The 16979-nt window shown below is 39.2% G+C and overlaps 1 protein-coding gene across 5 annotated transcripts in view; it reads left to right on the top strand.

Annotated features, from left to right (window-relative positions):
- The window catches only part of B3GLCT (beta 3-glucosyltransferase), a 168801-nt gene that overhangs the window by 20034 nt on the left and 131788 nt on the right, over positions 1-16979 (top strand). The window contains exons 2-3 of one of the 5 annotated variants that reach the window (XM_061628461.1): positions 1508-1568; positions 2232-2306. In XM_061628461.1, the coding sequence (XP_061484445.1) occupies positions 2279-2306 (28 nt within the window). In that variant the 5' untranslated portion in view covers positions 1508-1568; positions 2232-2278. Of the gene's footprint in view, positions 1-1507; positions 1569-2035; positions 2128-2231; positions 2307-9419; positions 10006-16979 lie in introns of those variants that run through there. The other 4 variants (XM_061628462.1, XM_061628463.1, XM_061628460.1 and 1 more) reach the window with 4 other exon arrangements.

Genomic DNA, 16979 nt, shown 5'->3' with positions numbered 1-16979 from the left:
AGTGAGTGATGATTTTAACCCTGGTCTCCCAGGTCCTTGTTCACTTAATTTCCCTGCAATTTTTTCCATTCTGGAAATATGTAGAAATGAATAATAAGGTCATGGTGAAATAATATTTTCCCACCAATCTAGAAAGGTATGGGTTCCCTTGTTAACAGTCTTGTGTGGCATCTTTCAGACTATCCAAGTCAGGCTGAAATCGTGTACATACTTACCAGGGACCAATCCCCATTAAACTCAGTGGAAGTTTACCTCTGAGTAATGTAAAGTCATTGTAGCATGAATTCACACTAGAAATTGTAACAGCAGGGACCCCTTTTCAACCAAGAGAAGATGCTTAGGTGCTAAATATTGTTGTGCGCCTCCCCCAATCTCCGAGTGGTGAGATTTTGGGGGTCCCTGTGCTCCTCCAGGGTTTGGTTTCCTTCGGGAAGAAGGTCAGCGAAGACTGCGGTGTCTTTATGAAATATGGTTTATTTATTTACACACATTCCAACCTGAGCTCAAGAATGGAGAGGGTTCAATGCATCAGCAGTCCAATATCCAGCTTTTCCATCTGGGTTGCAGGAGGCACCCCAAAGGCCATGGTGCAGAGAGCCAATCTCTCTCTGCCTGCCTTCCAGTTCCCAGCAATTCTCTAGACACACTAAAACTACAAGCACAACTTCTGCTAGCTGTCAGGAGTGTGTGTGTGGGGATGCCCTCTCCTGCAGAGTTTAAATGACAAAAGGAGTCTTCCTGGCCCATTCTCCATTACTGAGCAACTGATAGAGCCCATTATCTTACCTGGCCACTCTATTTGATTAACAAAGGAGATTCATCTGGCTAGCAGAGCCAGCCCCCAGGGCATATGATTCCAAATCAGAGGCTGGAAAGGTGACCCACAGGAATCATCCATCCCAACCCCATGCTCATAACAATAGTAATAACACTGCAGTGTTTATGTTTTCACTGTTTCTTTGCAAAGGAGGAGGATAGGGAGAGAACCAGGACAGGTGGAGGCCACACAACTTATTTTGCAGGAGGCAAGCAACTGCGACAGAAGGGACCTTTCTGAACCAAAGTAAGACATTTTTCAGCTAAGTTAGGTGCTAACTATTTGTAAACAGCAAGGCTTAAGTGTATACCTTATCTTTGCAAAGGAGGATGAGGAGAAAACCAGAACTTAGCCATGCTCCTGTGACCTCTCACTGGCTATGTCCCTGTGACTTCTCAGGCAGCAGCCCCACCTAGTCTAGTAGGCACCATCCACCACTGAGTACAAGTCTGAAAGCAATCCTGTGCTAGTTGTATCTGGGGTGTAGGATTGTGCCTTAAAACTATAGCATAGGAAAGTTTGTGGAATGTAGAACAAATAAAAGGCTATTGCTTTTGTTCCAGGATAGACAAAAGAAATTCAATTAAATTGGCCCTGTTTTATTTTCAGTGTCATCGTGTTTTAATGCTGAGTTGTAAATTCAGCTAATGAGGTAAACTTCTAATTGATTTCTGGTTGATGTGCGTGCAGAAAGAAGAGTCAAAAGAAGCTTTAAAAAGATACCCATTCTGAACTCTTGGAAACAGTTCAGGTAATCCATTCTTATGTGCCATCATTTTCCCTGTTAATGAACTCTTAAATGATTTTGCATTTGTAATGCGCACTATCACTGATACAAGCACATTATCAGGGATTTTGGACTTAAAATATATTTGGAAATCTGTCACTACAGTTTATTGGCAAAAACAGACATTCCTTTATGTGCATGAAGTTCCATATAAGATGCAAGCAGCAAGAAACAAAGAAAACACAAACATCTATTCCAGTAATGTCTACTGTAGCTCGAGGGCTGCATTCCTTTCTTGGTAACATTCCAGGGGCCACATGCCAATGGTGGGTGGGTCCAGAGGTAAAAGTTGGTAGAACAATTAATGTCAATGTTACCTTTGTACAGTAGGCTAGTTTCTACACACTAGCCAGGCAAGCCAGAGACTCATTATCAAAGTTCAAGGACATATTGCAGCCGTGCAAAAACTGATGAGAATGGTACAAAGCAGGGTAGGTGGGTTGTGTAGCCTGGGGAGAGTCCACAGACAGAGAGATTCTGCACCCTTGGTCTACTGTGCCTGTGAGCAGCTCCAGGGTCTCAGGTAGGGGTATTTCCTGGTCATGCTCTACTTGAAATTGGAGATGCCTAGTGCTGAATATGGAGGCTTCTGCTTTACCACTGAATGCTGGTCTTTTCTTTCTGTAGCAAATGAATCTTTTCACTTAATTGGAGGAAGAGCAAGAAACCTGCAAATGCTTCTTATTGAAACATCTTTTCCTGGTATGTATTTTTATATAATAATTGTCCTTTACATTTTTTTTTTGAGTTGGAAAGAATGCAAAAATATTCATAAACTATTCCCAACTGAAGATGATGTGATGGCAAAATTAAAAAAATAAAATTGCTGGCCTTTAAAAAAAACTTTTTAAGCAGTACTTGTCTAGAGCAATGTAGTCTAGGAGGGTTTAAATTATATATTGTTTTATTTGTTCTGGCACCCTCTATTACAAATAGGACACATGAATACTTTCCAATCTCAGCAATATAATATAAAGCTACATATTGTCAGACAGGCATTTATTGCTAGGATATAAATGTTTATTATTATTATTATCCTTCACATATGTAATGTTCCCAGAATTCAAAGCAAAGCTGGAAAAAAACCTACAATATTGTGCGTCTTACATTTAAAAAAATGAATAATCCACTATAACAACTCCACCTTAAGAACTGCTGTACTCAGCAAGTAATTACCTAGGACATGGGGTCTCAACCATAGCAGATGGTGATGTTAGAATTACAGGACTAGAGATGTGAAGGCCCACAAAACCCCTAGAGAAATTAGGGGGGGAGGGAACCTGCTCTGTCCTTTTTACCTTTTTAAAGGAAAAAATGGGAAAATTAGGAAAAAATGGGGAAAAGGTCGCTCCTCCAATTTCCCCCCATTTTTTCCCTGGGCCCTCACTTCTCTATACAGGACTATATTAATTTTTCGTATGTTCTTGATTTCAAAATTATGAGTGTAATAAAGAAATATTTAACAGACGCACCGTGTGAGCCTATATATATTTACTCAGTAGTAAATCCCATTTGCCTGAAAGGGACATACCCCAAGTAACTGAGTCCTGGATCCAAAGAAGTTCACAATAAGTTCCACACACCCATATGAGTTTTGAACTTGGGTTTCTTAAACAGTAGCTTCCCCTGCAACTTAGCTAAGTTCCTTTGAAACTGAGGGAGTTTATGATATGACATGGGAACTGTTCTTCAAAGAGAGATAAATCTTTTTTAAAAATCTCACCGGGTATGTCCAAAAGGTCTTTGGACTCCAATCAGAATGTTGTGTTATTGGAAAAAGTGTGGTAAATGACTACAATATTATCTTGAATGGATTGCTAGAGGATTAATGTGACATAAAAGGAGTTTGGGGAAGGGATTGACATTGAAGATGGCTTGAAGTTGTTAAAATTAAAACAGCAGGATCTGTTTCTAATAACTGAAACAGTAGTTGTATGTGTTGTTTTGCCACTTATTGAACAAGGGATTCAACAGATTATGCATCTCCATATAAAATGTTTGCATGTTCTGGAGCGTAATGTTCTATTTCTGTGAACTACACAATTATCTCCAGGTACATTGAACTTGTCATTCCTACTATAGTTAAATTTCTTGATGGAAACCTTACGTTCATTGCACTTCTAACACATTCACTACTGCATGAATCTGTGCAAATGTCCTACAGCTATATATAGTTTTAATTATAAGCTGGATTTTGTGCAGCATATATAAGGTGAGAAAGGTGTCTTCTCCCAGTGTTCTGTAATGTGGTGGCAAATTCTGACTTAAAGGAAGATTGCAGCTGGCAAGAACATGACTGTTTCAACATTCTTCTAATGCATCAATCTGGCCACCAAGATTTTTATTTAATTTAATTTATAATTCATAAGAAGTGAAGAGGGAAAATAATGGTGTACTGTATTGTCACTTTGTTGTTGTTATGTGCCTTCAAGTTGCTTATGACTTATGGCAACCCTATGGATCAGTGACCTCCAATAGCATCTGTTATGAATCACCCTGTTCAGATCTTGTAAGTTCAGGTCTGTGGCTTCCTTTATGGAATCAATCCATTTCTTGTTTGGCCTTTGTCTTTTTCTACTCCCTTCCGTTTTCCCCAGCATTATTGTCTTTTCTAGCGAATCATGTCTTCTCATGATGTGTCCAAAGTATGATAACCTCAGTTTCATCATTTTAGCTTCTATAAATCTTCTAGGATAGTATGCCTTAATGCAGTGCCTCCAGAGACCTGCCAATGCACCCGTGAGCTACTGCTCACGGGTACACTAATCTTCCCAACCCCTGCAGGGTGGTGCAGAAGTCAGGCCCAGCCCATGTGCCTCCAGGGGAGAGAAAGCAATGAAATTGTCTCTTGGGCTCTACAAGGGAGATAGGGTCAGCCAGTCAGAGCCACATATGAAAGAGAACAGAGACCATGAACACAGAGCAAATGAGGGATAGAGTAGGAAAAAGAGTGTTGTGGCAACTATTTTGTGACTGGCCATGTACCACAATGGACATTTTGTGGTGGCACCCATGACACTTTCTCAAATTCCCAAATGTATTAATGAGCCCCCAAAATTGGGGACCCTGTTCTAAAAGATATTATTATGGTGGGGGGGGGGCTGTTGCCATCCCCAAACAATTGTCATAATCCAGCCAAAGTCACACACTTCTAGGTACCAGTTATTTCGATTTAGAGAATTAGGCATGTCATTCAATCTCTCCCATTGAAACCAATGGGACTTAACAGTCCAGTGCTAAACATAATTAATTAGAATTAAGTCATACTCAACATAATAGTACCTGCTACTAAGTGTGTTCGGGGACAGCAGCCTTGAAATGTTTAACTTTGTCATTGTACTTATTTTCTAATGCTTTACTTTATTGTCATAGTGATGTTTTCAATGGAAAGGTAGAAATTAATGTATCATTAGAACGTGTCTTAAAAGCCACTAATGCAATATAAATTTCTACTTTTTTTTGCTGCATTACTGGTATAGGTTTTCATTAATATTTTAACACTTACTTTCTCTGTTTTCAAGCTGTTTGACAGCTAATGGTATTCTGTTTTCTGTGAGAAGGGTTTGAAAGGTTGTACAAAAGAAAGTGAGGAACGCATGTTGACTCTGATCCATTAAAAATCACATTAAGCAAATGACAAATTTCATTCATGCAGGATTATTGTGCTTGTTGACCCATCATAATAAATATTTCCTCTGCCAGCTGAACATTAAAGGACACTTCACATTAAAGTTGTCTTTCAAAAACCCTCATAGGTCTTACAACACACTCCTTTCAATGTCCACTCAGAAGTCCTGAGGTAAATAGAATTTACTCCCAAGTAAGCATGTATAGGATTGTGGCCCTAACTGCATTAAAGCGCAAAGGTAAATCACCACCAATATAATCCATTTTTATTAATTTTGCTTCAAGGGGCAATTTTATGTGCCTACGGTAGCTTTATTAACCTTTCTGAAATACTTTAACAAAATGTTATAGTTCTGTGAAGATGATGGTATAAGGAGTATCACATCTCTTTAATTTTCTGAGACTATAACAGTATTTAGAATCTGTGAATTATTTTCTCTTATGTAATAATAAGTTTAAATAATTTATTTAGTTCTCCTTAGAGAACTGGACAACCTGAAGAAGTTTGTTATAGTGTTTCCTAGATGGTTTGGTGTGTTTCGAAAGCATGTATAGTATTTGATTATCATAATATCTTTTGCTTTCAAATGTGTGCATACTGAGTATGGATTACTGTTGATTAACAATTGCCCCTGATTCTGTACGTAATAGTTAAATAGTTTTGATCACCATTTCACACTTTACACTACAGAGGATAAATTCATCTTTGGAACCTTAGTCAACATGTTTATAACAAAACACATATATACTTTTGTTTTTCTTCCAGGAATATTATGAGACTCATTCATGTATGAATTAGGTAATTATGAATTTTGGTAAGTAATTTCTGTCCTAGCTCCATCATTAATGTGGAGTAGAATCCTTAATGCCCTGACTACAAGTTTGATGGGTAACTAATAAATTGAAAGTGGTTTGGTATATATCAAATTGGAAAGATTTTACTCAGAAATTTAGGAAGAAATTGATCACACATCAAAACAAGATGTGCTTATAATCATGGGGGACTGGAATGCAAAAGTAGGGAACAGAGAAGAACTAGGAATTGTGAGGAAATGGGGCTTAGGAGATAGAAATGAAGCAGGAGAGAAACTTATTGAATTCTGTGAAGCCAATAATTTGTTTCTTGCAAGCACATTTTTTGAGCAACTGAAAAGACGACTGTACACATGGACATCACCAAATGGTCAATATAGGAATCAAATTGATTATATAATTGGAAGCAGAAGATGGAGAAGTTCCATACTTTCTGCAAAAACAAGACCAGGAGCAGACTGCAGTACAGATCATGAACTGGTAATATCAAAGATCAGAGTAAAGCTAAAGAAGAACCACAAAGCAATCATAATGCCAAAATACAATTTAAATAACATCCCAGAAGAATATAAAGATCAAATAAGGAACAGATTTGAGGCTTTAAACTTAGTTGACAGAGAACCAGAAGAACTATGGAGTGAAGTCAGAGACATTATCAGGGAAGAACGCAAAAAAGACAATACCTCTCATTAAAAAGAGAGAAAGACCTCAATGGATGATTGATGAAACTCTTCAGATGGTTAAAGAGAAGAAAAGCAAAAGCAAAGGGAGATAGAACCATGGTCAGAACCCTAAATGCAACAATACAGCGACTAGTATGTAGGGACAAAGAGAACTATTACAATAGTTATTGTATAGAAATAGAAGAGGACAACAAAAAGGGTAGAACAAGAGCCCTATTCCAAAAGATTAGAGAAATTAAAGGGAAATTTAAATCAAGAGTAGGGATGTTGAATCAACAGGAGAGCACACTGACTGACTGAGATAAAATAAAAGGAAGATAGAAGCAAAACACTGAAGAACTCTATAAAAGAGATGCAAGGATGACAAATTCATTCATGGAGGAACTAGAAATTTTAGAATGTGAGGTGAAAGCTGCTCTTAAAATACTTGGAAGAAACAAATCCCCAGGAAAAGATGGCATACCAATAGAGTTGCTACAAGTTACTGAGACTGAATCTGTCCAAAGTTTGACAAATATTTGTCAACAAATATGGAAAAGAAAACAATGGCCCACAGACTGGAAGTGTTCAATATACTTCCTGATTCCAAAGAAAGGAAATCCCAGGGAATGCAGTAATTGTCAAACTATTGCCTTAATAGCCCATGCAAGTAAAGTAATGCTCAAGATTCTACAACAAAGGCTCTTACCATATATGGAGCGAGAAGTGCCAGATGTCCAAGCTGGATTTAGAAAAGGAAGAGGAACCAGAGATCATATCACAAACATATGTTGGATAATGGAACAGACCAAGGAATTTCAGAAGGAAATCACCCTGTGTTTTATAGGTTACAGCAAAGCCTTTGTAGATAATGAAAGACTATGGAATGCTTTAAAAGAAATGCATATGGCAACCTATACTCTGTACAAGAGGCTACTGTAAGGACAGAATATGGAAAAACCTGTTGGTTCCCCATTGGAAAGGGTGTGACAGGGGTGTATTTTATCACCCTATTTGTTTAATCTATATGCAGAACATATAATATGGAAAGCGGGATTGGACCAAGATGAAGGAGGTGTGAAAACTGGAGGCAGCTAAGGCCAGGTCCCTGCTGAAGCTAAGCAGGTGATCAGTGCCTGGATGGGAGACTGCCTGGGAACCATATGTAAGCTGTCTTGCGTTTCTATGATGAAAAGAAAGGCGGGGTATAAATGCAATAAATAAATAAATAATTTAAGATATGCAGACTATACCATACTCTTACCAGAAACCAGTAACGATTTGAAACAAATGCTGATGAAAGTTAAAGAGGAAAGCACAAAAGCAGGACTACAGCAGAACATCAAGAAGACTAAAGTAATGACAACAGAAGATGTATGTAACTTTAAAGTTGACAATGGGGACATTGAACTTGTCGATTATCAATACTTTGGCACAGTCATTAACCAAAATGGAGACAATAGTCAAGAAATTAGAAGAAGGCTAGGACTGGGGAGGGCAGCTATGAGAGAACTAGAAAAGGTCCTTAGATGCAAAGATGTATCACTGAACACTAAAGTCAGGATCATTCAGACCATGGTATTTCCGATTTCTATGTATGGATGTGAAAGCTGGACAGTGAAAAAAGTGGATAAGAGAAAAATCAACTCATTTGAAATGTGGTGTTTATTTATTATTTATTATTTGATCTAAATCCCGCCCTTCCTCTCAGCAGGAGCCCAGGGTGACAAACAAAAAGTGTTGGAGGAGAGTTGTGCGGACTGTGAAAAAGACAAATAATTGGGTGTTAGAACAAATTAAACCAGAACTATCACTAGAAGCTAAAATGATGAAACTGAGGTTATCATACTTTGGACACATCATGAGAAGACATGATTCACTAGAAAAAACAATAATGCTGGGAAAAACAGAACGGAGTAGAAAAAGAGGAAGACCAAACAAGAGGTGGATTGATTCCATAAAAGCCACAGATCTGAAGTTACAAGATCTGAATAGGGTGTTTTATAACAGCTGCTGTTGGAGGCTGCCGATTCATAAGGTTACCATAAATCGTAATCTACTTGAAGGCATATATCAACAACAATCTCAAAGAAGCTAAAAAACAAACAAACTGGAAGTTGCTGCATATTGAAAACTTGTGTAGACATGAATAATGCAAAAGTGTTTTTGGAAAATGTTTCATGGAGCTTTGTAGAGGTTGCACCCCCAGAGGGCTACAATTAGTTTAATGCTGATTTAGTAATTCCTCAGAATAAAAGTATAGTGGTTTCACTATATTTGTTCTAGTTTCTGTGGCCACATACAAACAGCTGGAAGTGAAGGGAATAGGGCTGGGTTCATTTTCAAGGTTGTCTACAATGGATTTGATCATGATCAGGCGGAGCAGAGATACCTATAGGCTCAGTGGCCAATTTTTAGTTGATCCAGTATGGCCTGCAGCTTGCTTGGTTTTTTGGGATGCAAAGAATGCTAATGAGTGGACCTTCAATGCCAGCCAGCAAGACACTTCTTATGTTCTTAAACTTTATTCAGGATCACTTAGCACAGGTTAGTTATGCCTTGCTTCTTTAGAAATCCTGAGTATGTGCTCTTGTTTTGTACATTGAAAAATCAACCTGTAGACTTTGAGGACCATAGTTGTTTTGCTTTTAAAAACCGGCAAGACTAACGTTAGACTGCACCTGAATTAGATTCTCCTTAATTCCCATTCACTGTTGTGTTCTATCCAACCTGACGTCATTGAACATTAATGGACGTGTGTAGGGCAGGAAGACAAGAGATGTTACTCTTTTTGGGCTGGCGATTGTGAGTGGGCGCAGTGGCTACGCGGGTCAACAAGTGCACCGTGGTGCCTGTGGTACATGAAAACGCCAAAGTTATACGGACCCCGAGGGATGGGAGAGAACAGGAAAGAAGGATGCCCCTAGCAGCCGTCAGACAAGGCGTGAGAAGGTACTCCAAAACGGTTTGAGTAGTTCTGTTATCTGAGAAGAGGCGAACGGCTGTTTCGGCCGCTAGATGGCTCCGGTGAGCCTCCAACTCTTCCTCACAGGCTTCCAGGCGCCCGGTTCTACTGGGCGGCGGTATCCTATCTGAGGCCGCTCGAAATCGGCTCAGCTCCTGCACACAGAGGCGGAAAAGCGGCTAGGGCGTCGTGCCTTTTTCTTTCCTCGCAGCTGTGAAGTCGGGAGGATTGAGGGCTGCCCAAATGCCGCGCGAGGAGGCGGAGGAGCGCGGCTGCCTCGCGATGCCCCCCGCCTTAGTCGCCCGCTTTTTTCTCCTGTCGTTCTGCACCCGGGGTGAGTAACTGGGGTGGAGCGGGGACATTTTGTTGTGCGCTGTTGCTGGGGACGGGGGTTGGGAGCCGCCTCCTTCTCCGCTTCCCCTTTCTGGCGGGGAAAAAAAGGGAGACCGACAAGCTGCCGCAGCAGCGTCGCCCTCTGTCTGCCCGTGAGGGGAACCGGATACGGGAAGGAGCTTCCCCCTTCCTTGAAGTTTGTTAGTGGGATGTGCTGCCTTGACTAGCAGACGAAGAGAACTCGCCTTTCTTTTGCCCCTTGGTGTTGTCGAGCGGTCGCCGCTTTCTCTGTCTCTCTCCCTTCAGGATTTAAGCCGGCCAGGCTGAATGGAGATGCCGTCGTCGCAGAGAGTCCTAACCCTTGTTTTTCTGAGGAGGGGGGCGTGCATGTATTTCTAAGCGCCCAGGGAAAGACTGGCAGCTCTTCTTGATGAACTCCAAAGGGGCAGCCGTGTCAGTCTGTTGCAGCAGACGGGGCCGGGGAGGGGAGGAGAGTCTTGTGGCACCGACAAACGGATATGGCAGAAGAAGCTTTCGTGGACTAGAGCCCGCCACTACCAAAGATGTTGCCTCTGTTGAAGCCCGTTTTTAAGTCCAGGAAAGCTGCTGTCACACAATACAGACTGTCAGATTTTCTTTCTCTTGTGGGGCTGAGAGAGCACATAACAGACGCCACAGAACGCCACATTCTGCGTCATGGAGATTAGTCCAGAGTGGCTGCCAAGCCATTCCTGATTCCACACTTGGTTATTAATTCCACTACTTGATCCCACCTGTAAAGCATGCAGTTAGTAAGATAGGGAAAAGTCCACCCTTTCAGCTTTCTGATTCCATACAGTGTATACTGTAAAGGCTGTGCTCTGGAAACAATTAAAGGTCTAACCTAAGCATTATTAAACACAACTGGCTTTCTTCTGAGTGTTAAGCATGCATAGGATTACACTGAATAGTTTTTTTAAAGGGTGACTGATTTATCTGTGTTAAGTGATTTTGAGTATGCGCTCTCATAGAATGCCCATTAAATATTGCCCTACCTGATTTTCAGCAAGTAGTTCTCATATAGCTGAGAATACTTCAGTGATCAAACTATATCTGCTGGGTCCAATCACATCGGAATTTCTTCACAGAACTAGCACTTCCTGATGGGCTGCTGATTCCATGGGAGGGACCTATGCAATTGGGCTCCACCAACATTTAAAATATTAGTCTTCAGTGAGTGGATCAGGGCCCCCAATTGGTTTGCAGCCTATTTTGGCAAGGTCAATTGTATGAGTCTATTTTGGAACTGGCACATCCTAGCATAGTGATGATTATAGATTCCACAGGCAGGACCTGCATAAGCAGGCCCTATCTAAAATGGTTGGGCCATTTACACCAATGACTAGGACTGATGACTGGGTCACAGCCTGATTTAAATTGGGTCCTGCCAGCATCACTAATGTTATGTTACATGTTAAAATAAAGGGATGGATACCATAATGCATATTGTGGCTAAAAGCAAGTCACAGGTCTGAAAAGACCGATGATAGTTTTCCAGGAGCTACTCAAGTTAACAGGAACATTTAAAAGGGTTCTGCTACCGAGAAGGATTGGAGAAGGAATAAAGCCAGAGTTTGACTTTTAATTATTTTAGTTTATATTAATCCCTTTCATGCTGTAGATCATGAACAGACTAAAAGACAGCTTCCTATATACTGATGTCCCCTTTATTCAACTGAATGGGTTTCAGGTTTCATTTTTAAAAGTCTATGATTTATAGGCATATTAATTAAAGGAAGCGAGATTACTCTATGTGAAATGATCACAGAATCATGATGACTGTGTCTCACGAGATATATAGTGTGCATATTGCTCCTCTTCAGGGATGGAAGGATATATGTTATTTTTCCACTTTGTTTTCTGCTTGATCTTCTTGCTTCATCTTTCTCTAGTCTACCTGGCAGCATGTTTGGTTTAGGTGAATCATTGTAACATAGATCATTGAAAAGTGCACCCTAATTGCTCTTGTACATTATAAATTTTAGGGAAAATGAGACTGGGCTAGAATTAGCCCAACCAAAGAGAACATTTAGGTTAAAAAGGTGGAAAAGGATGGCATATAAGCACTAGTTTCAGCTTTCAGTTCACTTTAAAACCTGTTTTCAGTTTGGTTTTCAAAAATAGCATGGAAGTTGGACTTCCGGGAAGGGTGACTTCGCTTGTGCCTGCTTTTGGGACGGGTCCCGCCTCAAAAGAAGCTTATTCAGATATAAATCAGTCAGAACATTTTTTTTTTGACTGATGAAATTTCTCCCGGGCAGGGAGAAACGTAGAGATCAACCTCAAAAGCCTGTTTTTGTTGGGAGGACTGGATTTCATTAATTTATGAGATAAGGTCCAGCCAACAATGCCGGACGGACTTCCTAACAAGCTCTATCTGTTTAAGCGATACATTTATCTTTTCTTTAAAGAGAGAACGGAGTAACAGGCAAGCACCCTTCTTTCTATTATTTTTTTTACTTGGTTTAAATTGTTGCAGCAAAAGGAGATTTGTCAGATTGATCGGCTTTGGACAACTTCTGGGTGAGCTATAACTCTTCTCTGTTATTCACGAAATTAACAGCTTATCTCTGTTTCTGTCGCAAAAAGCTGTCCTGGAAGTGCATTCTAAAGATATAAACAGAAGAGGGATTTCTATTCCTGATTTCTATTCCGAGGAATATTATATTGTCTGGGACTATTCTCTTTTTGGTCTATTTTATTTTGACGAATCTGCTTCTTCACGACGCCACTAACTGTTTTGATGCTGGGAACTAAATTTGTTTTGCATTCTTGAACATAGAGAGATAAGGCAGGTTGCTCTGTTTATACTGTGATGTCATCAAGCCTGGAATATTAACCCAATTGTTGCTGAAATAAGAAGTGGTTCTTCTTTATTTTTGTTTTGCTTTGTTTTCGTGGTTTTAAAAATGGCAATCAAGAAAGTGGCTGAGAATCTGGAAGCAACTATGTTTCAGAAAATAATGGATGAGATTGAGATAACGAAACAAACCCTGCGACAGGGTAGTAAGGAGCTGAAAATTGAACTGAGCAAAATGACGCAGGAGCTTAAAGAAATAGGGGATCCTGTGAGAGAGGAGAATGAGATCAGAGATGAGAAAAGAAAAAATAAAGGGAAGATACAAGCCCTGGAGATTGGAACAAATGTGGAATTGGAAAAAGATCTGGAGTTTATGGATTTTAGAAATAAAATCTACTGTTTGGAATTTAACGTTATCTCTGAAGAAATTAATGAAGATATTAGAGATAAAGTTATCAATGGCTTGGATAATCTTTTGGACTGGAATGATGTGATGGAGTTTGATATAGAGAAAATCTATGGAATTAACTGCAGCCATGTGACAATGGAAAAACTCTCAAGAGATGAGCCAGTGCATTTTGTAAAAAAGAAGAACAGAGATATGACTTTACAACAGTATTTCAGCAACTTATTCAGAATGGATGGCAAGAAAATATTTGGGATAGAGGAAATTCCCATCAGACTCTTATTATATGACTATGGCTATGACAGCAAGATTATTATGGAATACTGATAATGGAAGATTGGACACTGAAATTACTGGACTTAACAGGACTATTGAAGATGGAAGATGGAACTAATAGGGATAATGGAATAATGGCTATTGAAATTATTGAACCTAACAGATTTTGATGAGATGTATTAATCGAAATGTTTATTTGGACTATGGTTATGACACATCACATTACGTGACGTCATGATGGTTATGACAATAAGATTATTATAATTATTAACGAGATGGATTAATCGACATGTTTATTTGGAGAAAAATTGATAGATATATTTCTTAAAGAATTGAAACCTCTCTTTGACTTTTTGTGGAAAGAATAAAGTAATGTTTATGAGATTTGATGATTAATTAAGATAACTACTGGAGGAAAGTGATTTTATAATATGATTTAAGAGACAGGATTGTTATATATTGTAGACCCATAACTGATTTGATCTGTGACAAATGGGAAGTCAATATTTTATTTTTTTTGTTTAATTATTTTTGTTTTGTTTTGTTTTTTGTCTTTGAATGTTTTATGATTTTGCTTTGTATGTTTTATGAAAATTTGAATAAAAATTATTGTAAAAAAAAAAATAGCATGGAAGTTATAACTTAAAACTAAAGCCTTAGTTCAAGCATAGCATAGGCCTGGTTTAAGGTTAAGTGTGAGAGTGTCGAAGAAGCTGAGAGCAATGCCGTCAGGAGTCCAGACCAAGAGGCTAGACTCCTAGCAGGGTCACCCAAGGTGGAATGGTCAAAGCTGAGACACCAGACGAAGATGCATCCAAACTCAGGAAGGCAGTGGTAAACCACCTCTGAATACCTCTTACCACAAAAACCCTATGAACAGAGTATCCAAAATGCAACAAGAGAAGATGAGACCCCCCAGGTCAGATGGTACTCATCAAGCTACTGGGGAAGAACAATGGACGAGCATGAATAGCTCTGTGACTAATGACGCAACCGGGTCAAAGCCGAAAGGAAGCTCAGAGGCTGATGTGCACAGATGCAAAAGGAGAGCCCGGAGTTGTACAACGTACACAATAGGAACATTGACAAGCATGAACCAGAGAAAGTTAGAAATTGTCAAGCAAGAAATGGAATACATCAACATTACAATACTTGGCGTGAGTGAATTAAAATGGATGGGAATGGGACATACTCAGTCATGGAACTACAAAATATTTTATGCAGGAAATGAGAAATTAAGAAGAAACGGGGTTGTTGTAATAGTGAGAAGTGATGTAGCAATAGTAATTAGAAGCTATAACGCAAGGTCTGAGCGAGTGATATCAATGAGGCTTAACGGGAAACCTATTAACATAACCATCATCCAAGTCTACGCTCCAACGGCAAACACAGAAGAAGAGGAATTGGAGGGATTTTACACAGAAGTACAGGCAGAAATTGATCACACACAAAAACAAGATGTGTTGATAATCATGGGGGACTGGAATGCAAAAGTAGGGAACAGAAAAGAACTAGAAATAGTGGGAAAATGGGGTTTAGGTGATAGAAATGAAGCAGGAGAGAGACATATTGAATTCTGTGAAGCCAGTCATTTGTTTCTTGCAAACACATTTTTTGAGCAACTGAAAAGACGACTGTACATGTGGACATCACCAAATGATCAGTATAGGAATCAATTTGATTATATAATTGGAAGCAGAAGATGGAGAAGTTCCATACTTTCTGCTAAAACAAGACCAGGAGCAGACTGTGGTACAGTTCATGAACTGGTCACATCAAAAATCAGAATAAAGCTAAAGAAGAACCACAAAGCAATCATAATGCCAAAATGCCTAAGTTTGAGGCTTTAAACTTAGACGATAGAGAACCAGAAGAACTGTGTATTGAAGTCAGAGACATTATCAGGGAAGGATGCAAAAAGACAATACCTCTAGTTAAAAAGAGAGAAAGACCTCAATGGATGACTGACGAAACTCTTAAAATGTGAAAGAGAGAAGGAAAGCAAAAGGAGATAGAAACATGGTTAGAACTCTAAATGCAACAATACAGTGTCTAGTATGTAGGGACAAAGAGAACTATTACAATAGTTATTGTGTAGAAATAGAAGAGGACAACAAAAAGGGTAGAACAAGAGCCCTATTCCAAAAGATTAGAGAAATTAAAGGCAAATTTAAACCAAGAGTAGAAATGTTGAATAATCAACAGGGGAACACACTGACTGACCGAGATAAAATAAAAGGAAGATGGAAGCAATACACTGAAGAATTCTATAGAAGAGATGCCAGGATGACAGAATCATTCATGGAGGAACTATATGACTAAGAACCAGAAATTTTAGAATGTGAGGTGAAAGCTGGTCTTAAAATACTTGGAAGAAACAAATCTCCAGGAACAGATGGCATACCAATAGAGTTACTACAAGTTACTGAGACTGAATCTGTCCAAATTTTGACAAAAAATTGTCAACAAATATGGAAAACTAAACAATGACCCACAGACTGGAAGGGTTCAATATATATCCCAATTCCAAAGAAAGGAGATCCTAGGGAATGCAGTAATTGTCCAACTATTGTCTTAATATCCCAAAGAAGTAAAGTAATGCTCAAGATTGTACAACAAAGGCTCTTACCGTATGTGGACCGAGAAATGCCAGACGTCCAAGCTGGATTTAGAAAGGGAAGAGGTACCAGAGATCATATCAGAAACATACCTTGGATAATGGAATGGACCAAGGAAGTTCAGAAGAAAATCATCATGTGCTTTATAGATTACAGCAAAGCCTTTGATTGTGTAGATCATGAAAAATTATGTAATGTTTTAAAAGAAATAGGGGTGCCTGATGTGCAACCTATACTCAAGAGGCTACTGTAAGGACAGAATATGGAGAAACTGATTGGTTCCCAGTTGGGAAGGGTGTGAGACGGGTGTATTTTATCACCGTAATTGTTTAATCTATATGCAGAACATATCATATGGAAAGTGGGATTGGACCAAGATGAAGGAGGTGTGAAAATTGGAGGGAGAAATATCAATAATTTAAGATATGCAGATGATACCATACTACTAGCAGAAACCAGTAATGATTTGAAACAAATATTGAAAGTTAAAGAGGAAAGCACAAAATCATGACTGCAGCTGAACGTCAAGAAAACTAAAGTAATGACAACAGAAGATTTATGTAACTTTAGAGTTGACAATGAGGACATTGAATGTGTCAAGGATTATCAATACCTTGGCACAGTCATTAACCAAAATGGAGACAATAGTGAAGAAATCAGAAGAAGGCTAAGACTGGGGAGGGCAGCTATGAGAGAACTAGAAAAGGTCCTTAGATGCAAAGATGTATAACTGAAATCAGGGTCATTCAGACCATGGTATTCCCAATCTCTGTGTATGGATATGAAAGTGAAAAAAGCAGATAAGAGAAAAATAATTTGAAATGTGGTGTTGGAGG

The sequence above is a fragment of the Rhineura floridana genome, chromosome 5 (genome assembly GCF_030035675.1).
Source record: "Rhineura floridana isolate rRhiFlo1 chromosome 5, rRhiFlo1.hap2, whole genome shotgun sequence".
Taxonomy (NCBI): domain Eukaryota; kingdom Metazoa; phylum Chordata; class Lepidosauria; order Squamata; family Rhineuridae; genus Rhineura; species Rhineura floridana.
This window is presented reverse-complemented; position numbering and strand designations above follow the sequence as displayed.